At 44.2% G+C, this 18010-nt stretch overlaps 1 protein-coding gene and 1 long non-coding RNA gene across 2 annotated transcripts; both read right to left on the bottom strand.

The window, feature by feature from the left end:
• Positions 1-217: 217 nt before the first annotated feature.
• LOC122938054 (oocyte zinc finger protein XlCOF10-like) lies at positions 218-3519 on the bottom strand (the record flags this gene model as incomplete). Its single annotated transcript, XM_044293331.1, has 4 exons — positions 3468-3519; positions 3175-3266; positions 2918-3038; positions 218-723 (listed from the first exon to the last, which is right to left on the bottom strand). Coding segments are annotated over exons 1-4 (753 nt in total), but the record flags the coding sequence as incomplete, so codon positions are not given.
• A 286-nt stretch (positions 3520-3805) lies between these two features.
• Positions 3806-5549, bottom strand: LOC122938432. Its single transcript, XR_006390019.1, has 3 exons — positions 5495-5549; positions 4170-4295; positions 3806-3854 (listed from the first exon to the last, which is right to left on the bottom strand). It is a non-coding gene; the product is annotated as an uncharacterized LOC122938432 (long non-coding RNA).
• Positions 5550-18010: the final 12461 nt, after the last annotated feature.

The raw sequence follows: 18010 nt of genomic DNA, 5'->3' as shown, positions 1-18010 counted from the left end.
TTGATTTATCTGTAAAACATTTCCCACATTCTGAACATAAAAATGGTTTTTCTCCTGTGTGAGTTCTCTCATGTCTAACAAGATCTGATTTCCATATAAAACATTTCCCACATTCTGAGCAGAAGTATGGCTTCTCTCCTGTGTGAATTTTCCCATGTCTAACAAGACTTGATTTTAATGAGAAGCACTTAAAACATTCTGAACAGGAATATGGCTTCTCCCCTGTGTGACTTTTCTGATGTATAACAAGATAGGATTTCCCAATAAAGCATTTCCCACATTCTGAGCATGAATACGGTTTCTCTCCTGTGTGACTTTTTTCATGTCTAACAAGACTTGATTTTTCTGTAAACCACTTCCCACATTCTGAACAGGAGTATGGCTTCTCTTCTGTGTGACTTCTTTCATGTGACACAAGATGTGATTTCTTTGTGAAGTGCTTCCCACATTCTTCACAGCAGTCTGGCTTTTTCCCTGGGAGAATTCTTCTGTGTGTAGAAAGTCTTGATCTTTTACTAAACACTTTACCACACTGAAATCTTTTATCCCCTTCAGGTTCCTCATGATTAGGGAGATTATAAGATACATCTGTTCTGTGGAGTCCTGGATGTACATTAAGGGTAATGAGAGTTTCTCCTGAAGAACGCTGCATGGTATCTTCATCTTCTGCTTTAGAATTTAGAGATAATATAACATTTCCATAACAATTTTTACTGGGCTTTTCTGTGAAGACAAAAATTGGAATTGAAAAAACTACAGAGTAGACAAACCTATAATGTTCCTATTAAGCTGGAAATTGATCCAGCAAGAACTACAAGTACCAGTCATACATTTTGAATCCTCTCTTGATTTTGGTTACAAAAAATGATTCCTCTTGGTTGGTATTTATTATTTGATTTGTGTTGGCACACCTTTGGCAGGCTGCTTTACTAATATTATTTATATTTAAAGGTACTATAGGCACTTGCACTTTATATTAGTAGCTGCTAATTAACTTTCAGTGAAGTTTTGTGCTATTTATATTATCAATATATCCAATTGGTTATTCCAACCTTGATTGTTCCCTGCTTAGGCTGTTGCTTCCATTTATGTCATACACCACCGCGTATTATTATTTTAATTGGATGTTAATTGATTTTAATAATTGAATAAAGTTATATTATATTTACAATAAAGTGACACATGTCAGATTTTGAAAATTAGGCTGCATCCTTTGGGTTGAAATAAGCTTCGTCCTTAATGGGTTACCAGGACAATTTTAAGGTACATGTCATTTATTGTTTAGGCTTTTTTTCATTTTTGAGGGGGAAGGGGGGAAACAGCAATTCCCCATTGTTTGTTTGTTTTTGTCATTTTTAATGTACAGTAAGTACACCATATTAATTTTATTCTGCAGCACAGTACTAATTTAGAGATGTCATGTATGTAGAGTATTTAGCATGTTTTTGCACTTTTACACAATACAAAAATGTTATGGGAAAAATACTACCTTATCTTTCGCCCCATGAGATGCATTTTTTTCCCCTCCAATGTGGGGGAAAATGTCCCTGTGTCTTATGGGGTGAATACTAATGAGCGCTTCCATTATTATGGAAGCCCTCATTAGTACCGGAGAACCAGGAAGCGGTGAAGGCTCTGTACTCACCACTTCCTATTCCTCCGCTGTCGGCAGTGCTGTGGCTGCGCACAGCGTGAGGGAGCTCTGTGACCTCACGCTGCACACTCCGGTTCACAGCACATGTGAGGAGAGGTAAGTGATTTTTTTATTTTGTCATCTGAGGCAATGGGGGCTGATCAAATGAGGCATCAGGGTGATTTGAGACTGGGGGTCTGATCTGAGGTCTGAATGGGGTCTTATTTATATTGGGGCTCATATCTGAGTTCTAATTGGGGGTCATTGACTTTTGGATGTGAGCTGAGGTCTGATTGTGGGTCTGATGTGAGGTCTTATTGGGGTCTTATTAACATTGGGGATCTGATTAACATTGGGGGTCTGATTGCTGGTCTGACCTGAGGTCTAATGAAAAATATTTTTTCTTATTGTCCTTCTCTAAAAAATAGGGGCGTCTTATTGGGGGAAAATACGGTATGTCATTTTGGTGCTTTTGCATTCCACTTTTTTTCTTCCCATTTATGTACCTGTAGGTGGGCTTGATCTTTGGTCTGCTCTTATAAAAGGAGTTTAAAGAAATAACTGGCATGCTGTAAGGGGGCGGGGCAACAAAGAAGGGAAGTCACATGACCTACAGACAAGATGTCTTCCCAAAGCGTTAAAAGCTGGAATCTTTATGTCGAGTGACTGCCGCTCCAAAAGGGGAGTCACAGCTCAAAGTGAAAGGGGAGGGTAATTAGTAAGTAGTGTTGTTAGCGAATATTCTAATCACGAATTTTAATCGCAAATATTGGCACTTTGAGAATTTGCGAATATCTAGAATATAGTGCTATATCTTCGTAATTGCGAAAATTCTAGACTTTTTCATCAGTACCTATGATACCTCACAGATTTTTGTGGGCCAATCAGAAGGCTGCTATATCTTTGATTTTAGGAGTAGTGTTGATTGCGAATTTTCATATTGTGAATTTTCATTGCAAATTTTCCAATTGTTGATTTTCGAAATCAAGAAAATAATGACTGAAGATCAAGAATTCTAGAATTTACGGTAAATATTAGGCCAAAAATTCGGGATATATATCGCGAATACGAATATTGCCTATGCTGCTCATCACTATTAGTGAGTCAGAATCAGAAGAACCTGATCAGAGATCGCCGTCAGCTGGATAAGGGGAACACTCCATGATGTGATGAGGAAATCTCCAATTATCGAGCAACGCAGCAGCCGGTGATCAGATTCTCCTCCAGCCCTAAAGGCACCAAGGACAAAATCTGAAGCCACTTTCTCCATTCATGACTCCATACCTGTGTTGAAATCTTCTGGAATTTCCTCCTCCACCTCACTCCTACAGGAGGGATCACCCATCATCCACTCTTCTTCATCCTCCACTTTAATATCAGTCAGGTCTTCCCACTGATTTATCATCTGTAACAATTCAGTACAATACAGCAGACAGGTGGGAAATCTAACAGATCCACATAAGAGACCCCCACAATCTAAGACCCCTCTAGGACTGCAGGACCCCCCTATATAGATGTGTATAGGGCTCAGCTCCATCTACCTGAGGATTCTCTAGGACCCTCTCCTCTGGACAGCCCTGGGAATACAGAAGACAGGGACATCTCTCTGATGGATTTCTCCTCCTGGATCCATCTGTGGAGACACAAGCACACAGTGACTGAATACATGGCCTCCTGTAGATCTGTCTATAGATCAGACTCTTCTCTCAGCTCCTTCACTTCTAGGTTAAGTTGTCAAGGGGAAATAACAATATTCTGCTGCTATTAGAAGCTGGTGCTCCTCCATTACATGTCACTGCACACACGTGTATACACTGCACATGATGGCTTTTACCTTGTGATATAAGAGGCTGGTGCTCCTCCATCATGGTCTCCTTGTACAGATCCTTGTGTCCTTCTATATACTCCCACTCCTCCATGGAGAAATAGACAGTGATGTCCTGACACCTTAGAGGAACCTGACAACACAATGACATCGTCATCACCCAGACCCCTCCAGTGCTGTTACTGGAGAATTTCCCAGCATTCCCAGCAGTGTCACCTCTCCAGTCAGCAGCTCCATCATCTTGTTGGTGAGTTCTAGGATCTTCTGCTCATGTATCAGGGGGTGAGGGGGAGGCTCTGTGATGGGGTGAGGGGTCCTGCTCCCCCCTCCTGACTCCTGGAGATGGATGATGGGAGTCACACAGTCCCCCGATGTCTTCTTCACTATTGTGTACTCCTGTGGATGGAGAGAGACACTTAGGGAATAAACCCTTCAGGGGCCATGTGCTCTCCTCCGGCCCTTTCCTCCTGGGTACAACGTGCCTACTTACCTTCTCATGGCTCCTACAACATGACTATTGGTCACTGGTCACATGATACATCACTCACCATACTGGGGGCTGATCTTCAGGTTCTCCGTCATTTGGAAGGTCTTGAGGCCGTTCTCCAGGACCCTGGACTCTTCCTATCACTTCCTATGATGGATTCTCCTTCCCGATGTCTGACTTGTTACAGAATACAATAAAGAAGAGAGAAATCTAGAAAAGTTTACCTCTCCGCTCAGCAGGGAGATGATCTCCAAGGTGAGGTCTAATATTCTTCTGCTGATCTCCTTCCTGTCCATCCTTGGTGGCTCATTCAGCAGAAGGCTCGTATTGCTGGTTTTCTTGACCCCACCCTCCAAAATAAAAGGAATAATAATTAATCAGTGAGTCAATGATCACTAATGGAAAAACTCTAAGCTTCTTGTGTATCTATGCTCCTGGTAGTGAAAACCTCATTCACACAGATCAGAATACGGAAGAAATGGAGCTCAAAAAGCCAAAGTAATAAATGGTATGAATATTTTATTATATCCTGAAGAAGACATCAATAATTACATACACATAGATGCAGTGGGACAGGGAAACAAAAGAAACAGGGAAAGGAACAACGGCGCCACCCTGGGTGGAGAACTCCGGTCATAAATCATAGAGGGTGTAATCAGCAGGATAAATACATAATAATGAAAAAGAATAATATAGCATAATAATACTGCCGGTACATAATAAGTATAGTAACAGAGGTGAGTCCCAGAATGTAAGGAAAAAAGAGTAAAGAACCCATACAAGGGAACACAAAAATCCGGCTTGCAAGTCGATAACCTAGCAACAGAATAGTGATCCGTGAGGAACAAGACCGGACGTAAAAATGAATGGGTGGAACTCACCAGAGAATCAGACCAAGAGAGGACCAAACCAGGATGGCGCTACCCCAACGCGCGTTTCGGCGTGCCTTCGTTTTTCCTTACATTCTGGGACTCACCTCTGTTACTATACTTATTATGTACCGGCAGTATTATTATGCTATATTATTCTTTTTCATTATTATGTATTTATCCTGCTGATTACACCCTCTATGATTTATGACCGGAGTTCTCCACCCAGGGTGGCGCTGTTGTTCCTTTCCCTGTTTCTTTTGTTTCCCTGTCCCACTGCATCTATGTGTATGTAATTATTGATGTCTTCTTCATGATATAATAAAATATTCATAACATTTATTACTTTGGCTTTTTGAGCTCCATTTCTTCCTTATTCTGATTTATGCTCGGGAGCTTTGGCCGAGTCATTCCTTTGGGGGTATCATTTTGGGTATATTATTGGGGGAGCACAGGCCCCCCCCCGGACTTTTCTGTCCCCCTTTTTGTCTGATGCCCCTAGGGTCACCTCTTTTCCTTTCTGCTCATTCACACAGAGCAGATTCTCTCATCCACTACTACTTCCCCCATCATACTAAGCTGAGGAGCAGAGAAGGATTCCTTGTGTGTAATGGAGGAGAATCTCCAGAGGTGACATGTCTGAGCTCTCCACCACACTGTCTCCTCACAGCTCATCTTACCTGCAGGCTGGAGGAATGGCTGATACCAGAGAGAACAAGAGCCCTGACTACCGACCAGGACCTGCCCAGTATCTGCTGCACTGCCAGAGCTGAAGGACCTGCGGTGATGTCACTATCATGTAATCAGTGCAGGGGGCGGAGCTTAGCTGTGGAGCAGATAAGTGATAGTGAAGGACCTGGGGTGATGTCACTGTCATGTGATCAGTACAGAGGGCGGAGCTCAGCTGTGGAGAGGAGAAGAAGTGGGAAGAGCTTGTAGAGATGACGGTTTGGTCCGGTGTCAGCCAGTGGTGAGAAGTCTCGATGCTCTCCAGAAGAGGAATATTATACCATACAGGTCCTTCTAAAAAAATTAGCATATTGTGATAAAGTTCACTATTTTCTGTAATGTACTGATAAACATTAGACTTTCATATATTTTAGATTCATTACACACCAACTGAAGTAGTTCAAGCCTTTTATTGTTTTAATATTGATGATTTTGGCATACAGCTCATGAAAACCCCAAATTACTATCTAAAAAAATTAGCATATTTCATCCGACCAATAAAAGAAAAGTGTTTTTAATACAGAAAAAGTCAACCTTCAAATAATTATGTTCAGTTCTGCACTCAATACTTGGTCGGGAATCCTTTTGCAGAAATGACTGCTTCAATGCGGAGTGGCATGGAGGCAATCAGCCTGTGGCACTGCTGAGGTGTTATGGAGGCCCAGGATGCTTCAATGCGGCGTGGCATGGAGGCAATCAGCCTGTGGCACTGCTGAGGTGTTATGGAGGCCCAGGATGCTTCGATAGTGGCCTTAAGCTCATCCAGAGTGTTGGGTCTTGCGTCTCTCAACTTTCTCTTCCCAATATCCCACAGATTCTCTATGGGGTTCAGGTCAGGAGAGTTGGCAGGCCAATTGAGCACAGTAATACCATGGTCAGTAAACCATTTACCAGTGGTTTTGGCACTGTGAGCAGGTGCCAGGTCGTGCTGAAAAATGAAATCTTCATCTCCATAAAGCTTTTCAGCAGATGGAAGCATGAAGTGCTCCAAAATCTCCTGATAGCTAGCTGCATTGACCCTGCCCTTGATAAAACACAGTGGACCAACACCAGCAGCTGACATGGCACCCCAGACCATCACTGACTGTGGGGACTTGACACTGGACTTCAGGCATTTTGGCATTTCCCTCTCCCCAGTCTTCCTCCAGACTCTGGCACCTTGATTTCCGAATGACATGCAACAGTCCAGTGCTGCTTCTCTGTAGCCCAGGTCAGGCGCTTCTGCCACTGTTTCTGGGGAATGCGGCACCTGTAGCCCATTTCCTGCACACGCCTGTACACGGTGGCTCTGGATGTTTCTACTCCAGACTCAGTCCACTGCTTCCGCAGGTCCCCCAAGGTCTGGAATCGGTCCTTCTCCACAATCTTCCTCAGGGTCCGGTCACCTCTTCTCGTTGTGCAGCGTTTTCTGCCACACTTTTTCCTTCCCACAGAGGTGCCTTGATACAGCACTCTGGGAACAGCCTATTCCTTCAGACATGTCTTTCTGTGTCTTACCCTCTTGCTTGAGGGTGTCAATGATGGCCTTCTGGACAGCAGTCAGGTCGGCAGTCTTACCCATGATTGCGGTTTGGAGTAATGAACCAGGCTGGGAGTTTTTAAAAGCCTCAGGAATCTTTTGCAGGTGTTTAGAGTTAATTAGTTGATTCAGATGATTAGGTTAATAGCTCGTTTAGAGAACCTTTTCATGATATGCTAATTTTTTTAGATAGGAATTTGGGGTTTTCATGAGCTGTATGCCAAAATTATCAATATTAAAACAATAAAAGGCTTGAACTACTTCAGTTGTGTGTAAAGAATCTAAAATATATGAAAGTCTAATGTTTATCAGTACATTACAGAAAATAATGAACTTTATCACAATAGGCTAATTTTTTTAGAAGGACCCTGTAGTGTAATGTGAGACCTCTGAGGAGAGGCGTGGCTTCCACTCCTCTAACTCCGCCCAGTGCACAACTCTACTCACCCAGTCCCACTCACCTAATACAATCTATCACCGGGTACACAGCGGCACCAATACACCCTGCAGTAAAGGAAAGAACCAACTGGTCCTCCCTCATCCAGGTGTCGCTGCCGTCAGTGTGACGTCCACTGGATCCAGAACAAGGTCCCTGTGGTGAAAAAAGAACAATCACATAAGGAAGGTGACTGCCCCAGTGAAGCCTGGAAGACCGAGCCATCCCCATGTATAACAGGATCATCTAGGGCATTTCCCCTAAGTGCTACCACACAGTACTAATGCCCACATTGTGGCCCCTCATTGCAGTTATATCCTCCGTGTGGCCCCTCACTGGAGTTATGTCCTCATTGTAGCCCCCTCACTTTAGTATTGTCCTCCTTGTGGCCCCTCACTTTAGTTATGTCCTCCTTGTAGTCCCTCACTGTAGTTTTTTTTTCCTTGTGGCCCCTCACTGTAGTAATATCCACATTGTGCCCCTCATTTTAGTGATGTCTTCTGTGTGGCCCCTCACTGTAGGTCTGTCCTCCTTGTGGCCCCTCACTGTAGTAATATCCACATTGTGCCCCTCACTTTAGTGATGTCCTCCGTGTGGCCCCTCACTCTAGTTATGTCCTCCTTGTGGCCCCTCACTCTAGTTATGTCCTCCTTGTGGCCCCTCACTCTAGTTATGCCCTCCTTGTGGCCCCTCACTCTAGTTATGTCCTCCTTGTGGCTCCTCACTTTAGTTATGTCCTCCTTGTGGCCCCTCACTGTAGTTTTTGTCCTCCTTGTGTCCCCTCACTGTCGTAATATCCACATTGTGCCCCTCACTGTAGTTCAATCCTCCCTGTGGCCCCTCACTGTAGTCATGTTCTCCTTGTGGCCCCTCACTGTACATATGTCCTCCTTGTGGCCCCTCACTGTAGTTATGTCCTCTTTGCGACCCCTCACTGTAATTATGTCCTCCTTGCGGCCCCTCACTGGGGTTATGTCCTCCTTGTGGCCCCTCACTTTAGTTATGTCCTCCTTGTGGCCCATCACTTTAGTTATGTCCTACTTGTGGCTCCTCACTGTATTTCTGTCCACCTTGTGGCTCCTCACTGTAATCATGTCCTCTTTGTGGCCTCTCACTGGAGTGATGTCCTCCTTCTAGCCTCTCACTTGCCCCTCACTGTAATTCTGTCCTCCTTGTGGCCCCTCACTGTAGTTATATCCTCCTTGTGGCCCCTCACTGTACTAATGTCCTCCTTGTGGCCCCTCACTGTAGTTATGTCCTCATTGTTGCTCCACACTCTAGTTATGTCCTCCTTGTGGCTCCTCACTGCTGTGCTGTCCACCTTGTGGCCCATCACTGTAGTCATGTTCTCCTTGTGGCCCCTCACTGTAGTTATCTCCACCTTGTGGCCCATCACTGTAGTCGTGTTCTCCTTGTGGCCCTCACTGTAGTCGTGTCTGCCTTGTGGCCCCTCACTGTAGTTATGTCCGCATTGTGGCCCCTCACTGTAGTTATGCCCAACTTTATGCCCGTCAAAATATTATTAATATTAAAGGGTCATTTCAAATCCCAAAGTGATAGACGAGTTTGCGATACAGATTTATAACTGTCTTTGATCCAGGTTTTATGGTCTGCTGCAAAATCTGAGGAGAAAGAGGGGTCTTCTCTTCTCTAAACTCAGAGACTAACAAACTTTCACACACATCTGTAAACTTTCTCTTTCTCCAAGACCATTCCTTGATTTGTTGGTGTTTTGCAATTTATGACTCCACCTCATTCCTGTGTATATCCAAGTCTCTTTAGAGATTTTTTTATTCTTAGTCTGAAGAAGGCACATCAGAGTCTTGAAATCTTGACTTATAACATCATGTATTTTAGTTAGCCGTTAAAAGGTATCAAAAACAATATTTTATATTGTTTATTTTTTAAAGAGCATCAAGACTTGTAAAGATAGTCATGTGATATAAGGGGGCGGAGCACTTGTGCTGAGAACTAAGTAGGGAGTCTCCGAGACTACAGTCGTGGCCAAAAGTTTTGAGAATGACACAAATATTAGTTTTCACAAAGTTTGCTGCCAAACTGCTTTTAGATCTTTGTTTTAGTTGTTTCTGTGATGTAGTCAAATATAATTACACGCACTTCATACGTTTCAAAGGCTTTTATCGACAATTACATGACATTTATGCAAAGAGTCAGTATTTGCAGTGTTGAACCTTCTTTTTCAGTACCTCTGCAATTCGACTGGGCATGCTCTCAATCAACTTCTGGGCCAATTCCTGACTGATAGCAACCTATTCTTTCATAATCACTTCTTGGAGTTTGTCAGAATTAGTGGGTTTTTGTTTGTCCACCCGCCTCTTGAGGATTGACCACAAGTTCTCAATGGGATTAAGATCTGGGGAGTTTCCAGGCCATGGACCCAAAATGTCAACGTTTTGATCCCCGAGCCACTTAGTTATCACTTTTGCCTTACGGCACGGTGCTCCATCGTGCTGGAAAATGCATTGTTCTTCACCAAACTGTTGTGACATAATGATCTCCAGCCTTGTGCTCGTCAACATTCTCACCTGAGTTAACAAGACGATTACTGAAATGATCTCAGCAGGTCCTTTAATGACAGCAATGAAATGCAGTGGAAAGTTTTTTTTTGGTTTAAGTTAATTTTCATGGCAAAGAACGACTATGCAATTCATCTGATCACTCTTCATAACATTCTGGAGTATATGCAAATTGCTATTATAAAAACTTAAGCAGCAACTTTTCCAATTTCCAATATTTATGTAATTCTCAAAACTTTTGGCCACGATTGTATATGAACCCTGTACATTGGAAGTCTACTGCTGTCTAGTACATACTCATAGAGGACTCTTGAAATCTACAGCTGTTTAGTACATAGTCATAGAGGACTCTTGGGGTCTTCAGCTGTCTAGCACATAATCATAGAGGACACTTGGAGTCTACAGCGGCAGGGCTCTTGGAGTCTACAGCTTTCTAGCACATAGCCATAGAGGACTCTTGCAGTCTACAGCTGTGTAGTACATAGTCATAGAGGACTCTTGGTGTCTACAGCTGTCTAGCACATAGTCATATAGGACTCTTGGGGTCTAAAGCAGTCTAGCGCATAGCCGTAGAGGACTCTTGGAGTCTACAGCTGTTTAGCACATAGCCATAGAGGACTCTTGCCGTATACAGCTGTGTACTACATAGCCATAGATGACTCTTGGGGTCTACAACTGTCTAGCACATAGCCATAGAGGTCTCTTTGGTCTTCAGCTGTCTAGCACATAGCAATAGAGGACTCTTGTGGTCTACAGCTGTCTAGTACATAGCCATAGAGGACTCTTGGAGTCTACAGCTGTCTAGCACATAAACCTACAAAAAACTGAGTCTTTAAATAGCCATTGTCACCACCAGACATCTGAGAAGCTCTGACAGATGCCTTTCAGAACCTCCTCCTTGAGCTTCCTTTGTTTTGGTTTTCAGTTCCTCATCTCGTTAGCCTCTCTCAGCTGTCATGTAGTTGGACTGATTGCATCCCTTTAAATTCCTCCCCATAATGCATTAGTGTGCGGTTTATACAACTTCCTGGAGTGTGTGTGCATGCTGATCCTATTTCCCAGTCTTCTACAAGATAAGTGTTGTACATTCATTTGTGATTTTCTGTTTGCTGGATCCCAGGTGACCCTGACTCCCTCCGTGTCTAGTGTAGGGAGCCGGTGGTCGTGTCCCCTAACTATTATAGGGTGTTCAGGTGTTATACAGTCGAGGTACGAGGATATGCGATCATCCACCATTGGGATTTTCGCATAGGCTGAGAGAGCCAGGTCTGATGCAGGGGTCTCCCTTTTTGTTCCTTAGTTTTGGATCCAGTGAGTCATATATTCATTTTGTGTTGTCTTGTTTCCTGTACACCTTCCATGACATTATAAACCGCCAAAACCGTCTCAAGCATGGATCCGGTTTCACTTTTGACTGAACGCTTCCAGGGTCTTTCATTGAAGGTAGCTGATCTCGTAAGACTCTTTCTCAGTTTCAAGTGACTGGTTCAGCTTGCGTTCATGGAGTTTGTTCTGAGCCTAAGATCTCGCTCCCGGATACGTTCTCCGGGGGTAGTGAGAATTTTGTGCGTTTTAGAGAGGCTTGCAAACTCCATTTTCGCCTTCTTCCCCATTCCTCTGGTGATGAGGAACGGAGGGTGGGGATCATTATATCGCTGCTCAGGGGTAACGCTCAGTCGTGGGCCTTTTTTCGCTGCAGGTGGGGGCACGGCCCCTCCGTTCAGTGGATGAATTCTTTTTAGCCCTGGGTCAGATATATGATGATCCGGATCGTATTGCTTTGGCTGAGTCTAGACTACGTCTGTTATGCCAGGGTAAACAATCCGCAGAGATATACTGCTCAGAATTTCGGAGATGGGCAGCTGATACTGGTTGGAATGATGCTGCACTCCGAAGTCAATTTTGCCATGGTCTTTCAGAGGGATTGAAAGATGCATTTGCCTTTCATGAGAGGCCTATCTCCTTGGACTCTGCTATATCTCAGGCCGTTCGTATTGACAGGCGTCTTAGAGAGAGAGGAGAGTTCACTCCTTCCTGTCATACTCAAACCCAGGACAGTGCAGCGGTCTCATTCTGTGCGCAGGGGTCTCAGTCAGCCCCTTCTGAGCAGGAGCCCATGCAGCTGGGGTTGATTGCCTCTGACAATAGAAGATTCAGCCCGCATGGGAAGGTTTGTTTTTGTTGTGGAGGTATAAATCATTTGGCAAATGTTTGTCCCTCTAGGAGATTCAGGCAGTTTTTTGGGAGTAATAAAGAAACAAAAAGGAAAAAATCTTTTAAAAATGTTCCATCTGTTACTATTGGCAGGGTTGAGGCGGAAATTGAAGGTTTTCCGTTTGCTTGTAGTTCCCGTTTTGTCCTGCCTGCCAGGGTGGCGCTAGAGAGCAAGAATTTTTTTTGTGAGATTTTTGTAGATAGTGGAGCAGCTGTCAATCTCATTGATAATCAATTTGCGATAACTCATGGTTTCCAGGTATTCACTTTGGGAAAGGATATTCCTGTTTTTGCTATTGATTCCGCTCCACTTTCTCAGAAATCATTAAAGGGCATAGTTCACAATATCCGTTTAATTGTGAGTAATGCTCATGTTGAGGATGTGTCATGTTTCGTCCTTAGCGGATTGCCTACTCCTCTTGTGTTGGGGCTACCCTGGCTCACTAAACATAACCCCACCATTGATTGGCAAGCGAGGCAAATACGACATCTGTTTCATCTTTTCTCTCTGAATTTTCGGATGTCTTCTCTGAGAGTGGAGTTCAGGATTTGCCCCAGCACAGGGAGTACGATTGCCCTATTAAAGGGGTTATCCCATCATAATGATCACTGTTAAATCTGTTAATGATTTGACAGTGATCATTTTTGTAAATATACTTTATTAACAAATTCCCACCGATTAGGATAAAATTCATCCCCACTTACCTTATTGTTGTGACTCGGTCTCCCCTGGTTACGACCACCGCTCTTCTCCAAAATCCCGATGGTCGCGCTTGCCCAGAAGACTCCTTCTTTTCTCCCGGCCGGGCCGCTCGCTGTTCTGAACGCGCACAGTGCCGCGCATGCGCGACAGTGACTTCTTCCCGGACAGAATAGTACAGAGCTGCGAACGCACACGCCGGCTCTGTACTATACTGGGCAGGAATAAGTCACCATTGCGCATGCGCGGCGGCGTGCGCGTTCAGTCCAGCGCGCGGCACGGCCGCGAGAAGACTTCAATCAAGATGAAGCCCGCCCCCAGCCAGAATCCAGGAAGTGAACGCGCGGTGGCAGCAGGTAAGTTTAAAAATGGAAAGTGGGATAACCCCTTTAATCTCATCCCAGGCGCCAAGCTGCCTAAATCTCGTTTATACAATCTCTCCCAACCTGAAAGGGTCGCTATGCGTGCTTATATCTCTGAGAGTCTGAGAAAAGGACACATACGACCCTCGAAGTCACCTGTTGCCGCTGGTTTTTTCTTTTTTTAAGAAAAAATATGGTTCTTTAAGACCTTGTCTGGATTTCAGGGAGCTGAACAGTATCACTATTTGTGACCCTTATCCGCTTCCTCTGATCCCGGACCTGTTTAACCAGATTGTTGGGGCTAAAGTCTTTTCCAAATTAGATCTAAGAGGGGCATACAACCTGGTCAGGGTCAGAGAAGGAGACGAATGGAAGACGGCCTTCAATACCCCTGAGGGCCATTTTGAGAATTTGGTTATGCCTTTTGGTTTGATGAATGCCCCAGCCGTTTTTCAGCATTTCGTGAACAGCATTTTTTATCATTTAATGGGAAAATTTGTATTAGTGTATTTGGATGACATTTTGATTTTTTCTCCTGATTTCAAAACTCATAAGGAACACTTACGTCAGGTCTTGCTCATCCTGCGGGAGAATAAATTATACGCAAAACTGGAAAAATGTGTGTTTGCGGCTCCAGAAATTAAATTTCTGGGGTTTCTTCTCTTCGCTTCTGGTTTTCGCATGGACCCCGAGAAGGTCCGCGCTGTGCTTGAGTGGGAGCTTCCTGAGAATCAGAAGGCGCTGATGCGTTTTTTGGGCTTTGCCAATTATTACAGGAAGTTTATTTTGAACTATTCCTCTGTTGTTAAACCACTCACTGATATGACCAGAAAGGGGGTAGATTTTTCTTCCTGGTCGGAAGAGGCGCGTAAGGCCTTTTCTAATATCAAGGAGAGTTTTGCTTCCGCTCCCATCTTGGTACAACCTGATATTTCTCTACCCTTCATAGTTGAGGTTGATGCTTCTGAGGTGGGTGTGGGTGCGGTCTTGTCTCAGGGTTCCTCTCCTGCCAAATGGCGACCGTGTGCCTGTTTCTCGAAGAAACTCTCCTCCGCAGAGAGAAATTACGATGTGGGAGATAGGGAGTTGTTGGCCATCAAGTTGGCTTTTGAGGAATGGCGCCATTGGCTAGAGGGAGCCAGACACCCTATTACCGTGTTTACTGACCATAAAAATCTGGCCTACTTGGAGTCAGCCAAGCGTCTGAACCCGAGACAGGCCAGGTGGTCTTTGTTCTTTTCAAGGTTTAATTTTGTTGTCACGTTCCGCCCTGGGGTTAAGAATGTGAAGGCAGATGCCCTGTCACGTTGTTTTCCGGGAGGTGGGAATTTTGAAGACCCGGGTCCCATTTTGGCTGAAGGTGTGGTGGTCTCTGCTCTTTATCCTGAATTGGAGGCAGAGGTGCAGGTAGCCCAGTCAGAGGCTCCTGATCTTTGTCCTCCTGGGAGGTTGTTTGTGCCTCTCGCTTTAAGACACAAGATTTTTAAGGAACACCACGATACTGTCCTTGCTGGGCACCCGGGGGCAAGAGCCACAGTGGATCTCATCGCTCAGAGATTCTGGTGGCCTGCGCTTCGTAAGTCGGTTGAGGGTTTTGTGGCAGCCTGCGAGACTTGTGCTCGTGCCAAAGACCCTCATTCACGGCCATCAGGTCCTCTCCTTCCCTTACCCATTCCTTCCCGTCCTTGGACACATCTGTCCATGGACTTCATAACGGACCTGCCTCGTTCCTAGGGGAAGACTGTGATTCTGGTGGTGGTGGACCGTTTTAGCAAAATGGTGCATTTCATCCCTTTTCCTGGTTTGCCCAATGCTAAGACGCTGGCGCAGGCATTTATTGATCACATTGTCAAATTGCATGGTATTCCTTCAGACATAGTCTCTGATAGGGGCACGCAGTTTGTTTCCAGATTCTGGAAGGCTTTCTGTTCTCGCTTGGGGGTTCGGTTGTCATTCTCTTCTGCTTTCCACCCGCAGTCGAATGGCCAGACAGAGCGCGTCAATCAGAATCTGGAGACATATCTGCACTGTTTTGTGGCGGAGAATCAGGAGGATTGGTGTTCTTTTTTGTCCCTTGCTGAGTTTGCTTTAAATAACCGTCGTCAGGAGTCCTCTGATAAGTCACCATTTTTTGGTGCATATGGGTTTCATCCGCAGTTTGGGACATTCTCGGGAGAGGGGTCTTCTGCCTTACCTGTTGAGGACAGATTCTCCTCGTCTTTGTCATCTATTTGGCAAAAGATTCAGGATAATCTAAAGAGCATGAGTGAGAGATATAAGCGTGTGGCAGATAAGAGACGTGTGCCTGGTCCGGACCTGAATGTTGGTGATCTGGTGTGGTTGTCTACCAAGAATATCAAATTGAAGGTTCCCTCCTGGAAGTTGGGTCCTAAGTTTATTGGGCCTTACAAAATCCTGTCTGTCATCAATCCTGTTGCCTACTGTCTTGATCTTCCTCAGACTTGGAAGATCCATAATGTTTTTCATAAGTCCTTATTAAAACCTTATGTTCAACCCATTGTACCCTCGCCTTTGCCTCCTCCTCCGATTATGGTTGATGGTAATCTTGAATTTCAGGTCTCTAGGATTGTGGATTCTCGTGTTGTCCGCGGTTCTCTCCAGTACCTCGTTCATTGGGAGGGTTATGGTCCTGAGGAGAGGATGTGGGTCCCAGTGACGGACATTAAGGCCACTCGTCTCATCAGGGCTTTCCATAGGTCCCATCCTGAGAAGGTGGGCTCTGAGTGTCCGGAGTCCACTCGTAGAGGGAGGGGTACTGTCACCACCAGACATCTGAGAAGCTCTGACAGATGCCTTTCAGAACCTCCTCCTTGAGCTTCTTTTGTTTTGGTTTTCAGTTCCTCATCTCGTTAGCCTCTCTCAGCTGTCATGTAGTTGGACTGATTGCATCCCTTTAAATTCCTCCCCATAATGCATTAGTGTGTATGGTTTATACAACTTCCTGGAGTGTGTGTGCATGCTGATCCTATTTCCCAGTCTTCTACAAGATAAGTGTTGTACATTCATTTGTGATTTTCTGTTTGCTGGATCCCAGGTGACCCTGACTCCCTCCGTGTCTAGTGTAGGGAGCCGGTGGTAGTGTCCCCTCACTATTATAGGGTGTTCAGGTGTTATACAGTTGAGGTACGAGGATATGCGATCATCTACCATTGGGATTTTCACATAGGCTGAGCAGTCAGGGAGAGTGCCAGGTCTGATGCAGGGGTCTCTCTTTTTGTTCCTTAGTTTCGGATCCAGTGAGTCATATATTCATTTTGTGTTGTCTTGTTTCCTGTACACCTTCCGTGACAGCCATATGTATAAAAATAACAATAATTATTATTAAATACATAACAATACAATAAAAAGATGAAAAACACAACCACAAATGTCCGGTACCGCTGAGGGACAAGAGGTCAATATAAAATTACGTCACATATTTAAAACTGTGTGGGGTCAATATTAAACACCATGATATATGTAATTTTCAGACATGTTCTGTTACAGCATAAGTTTAAAGTGCATAGTGCCAAATATAGTTCACCAAAATAACACCTACTGTAAGTCTGACAAGAGAAAACAAAATAACCCTCACACAGAAAGGGAAGCAAGATCATACAATGAGACAAGGCTTACTCATGCTGTTACTGTCAATCTCAGAAGGACCGCACACCCCGACGTGCGTTTCGGCAAAACACCTTTAACTGGGGGTGCGGTTCTTCCGAAGAGTGAGCAGTATTTATGTTCCAGCCCACCAATCAATGTAAAACAAACATAATTTAAAAAATAGCATACCGATGTGCACTGTACGTTTCTAATGGCACAAAATTCGCTGAAGAGAGACGCCTCCTCTTGGGATATGAGTTGGACCGGAAGTGCGTAGTACCCACGTAATGGCCAGTCACGGGTGCGTACGCAACCTCCGGACACTAGAGAATAGGTAAAAAGATGGATCATGTGGACAAAAGGGGAAGGTGTAACTGCTATATACAGACAAATGTGGGCCAAAAGGGACATATATAAATGAATAAAGAAGAATGCATAATTAATTATAATCATAATAAGTAAAATAAATTATGGAAGATATGACATCGAAATATATAGAAACATGAGAGAAAAACATAAATGACGTGATTATGCATGACTAAAAATAACATAATAAAATGTGTAAAATAAGTGAAAAAGTATGATTAGCAAAAATAACATGATTAATATATAAAATGAGAAAGTATGATTGACGTGATTGTGGAAAAACAAACAGCTGTCTAGCACATAGCCATAGAGGACTCTTGGAGTCTACAGCTGTCTAGCACATAGCCATAGAGGTCTGTTGGAGTCTACAGCTGTCTAGCACATAGCCATAGAGGACTCTTGGAGTCTACAGCTGTCTAGCACATAGCCATAGAGGTCTGTTGGAGTCTACAGCTGTCTAGCACATAGTCATAGAGAACTCCTGGAATCTATAGTTGTCTAGCACATAGTCATAGAGAACTCCTGGAATCTATAGTTGTCTAGCACATAGTCATAGAGAACTCCTGGAATCTATAGTTGTCTAGCACATAGTCATAGAGAACTCCTGGAATCTATAGTGGTCTAGCACATGGTCACAAAGGACTCTTAGGGTCTACAGCTGTGTAGTACATAGCCATAGAAGACGCTTGGAGTCTACAGCTGTCTAGCACATAGTCAAAGAGGACTA

This window comes from Bufo gargarizans, chromosome 1, assembly GCF_014858855.1.
Source record: "Bufo gargarizans isolate SCDJY-AF-19 chromosome 1, ASM1485885v1, whole genome shotgun sequence".
In the NCBI taxonomy this organism is placed as follows: domain Eukaryota; kingdom Metazoa; phylum Chordata; class Amphibia; order Anura; family Bufonidae; genus Bufo; species Bufo gargarizans.
The sequence above is the reverse complement of the archived record's forward strand: the minus strand, read 5'-3'. Positions and strand labels throughout refer to the sequence as shown.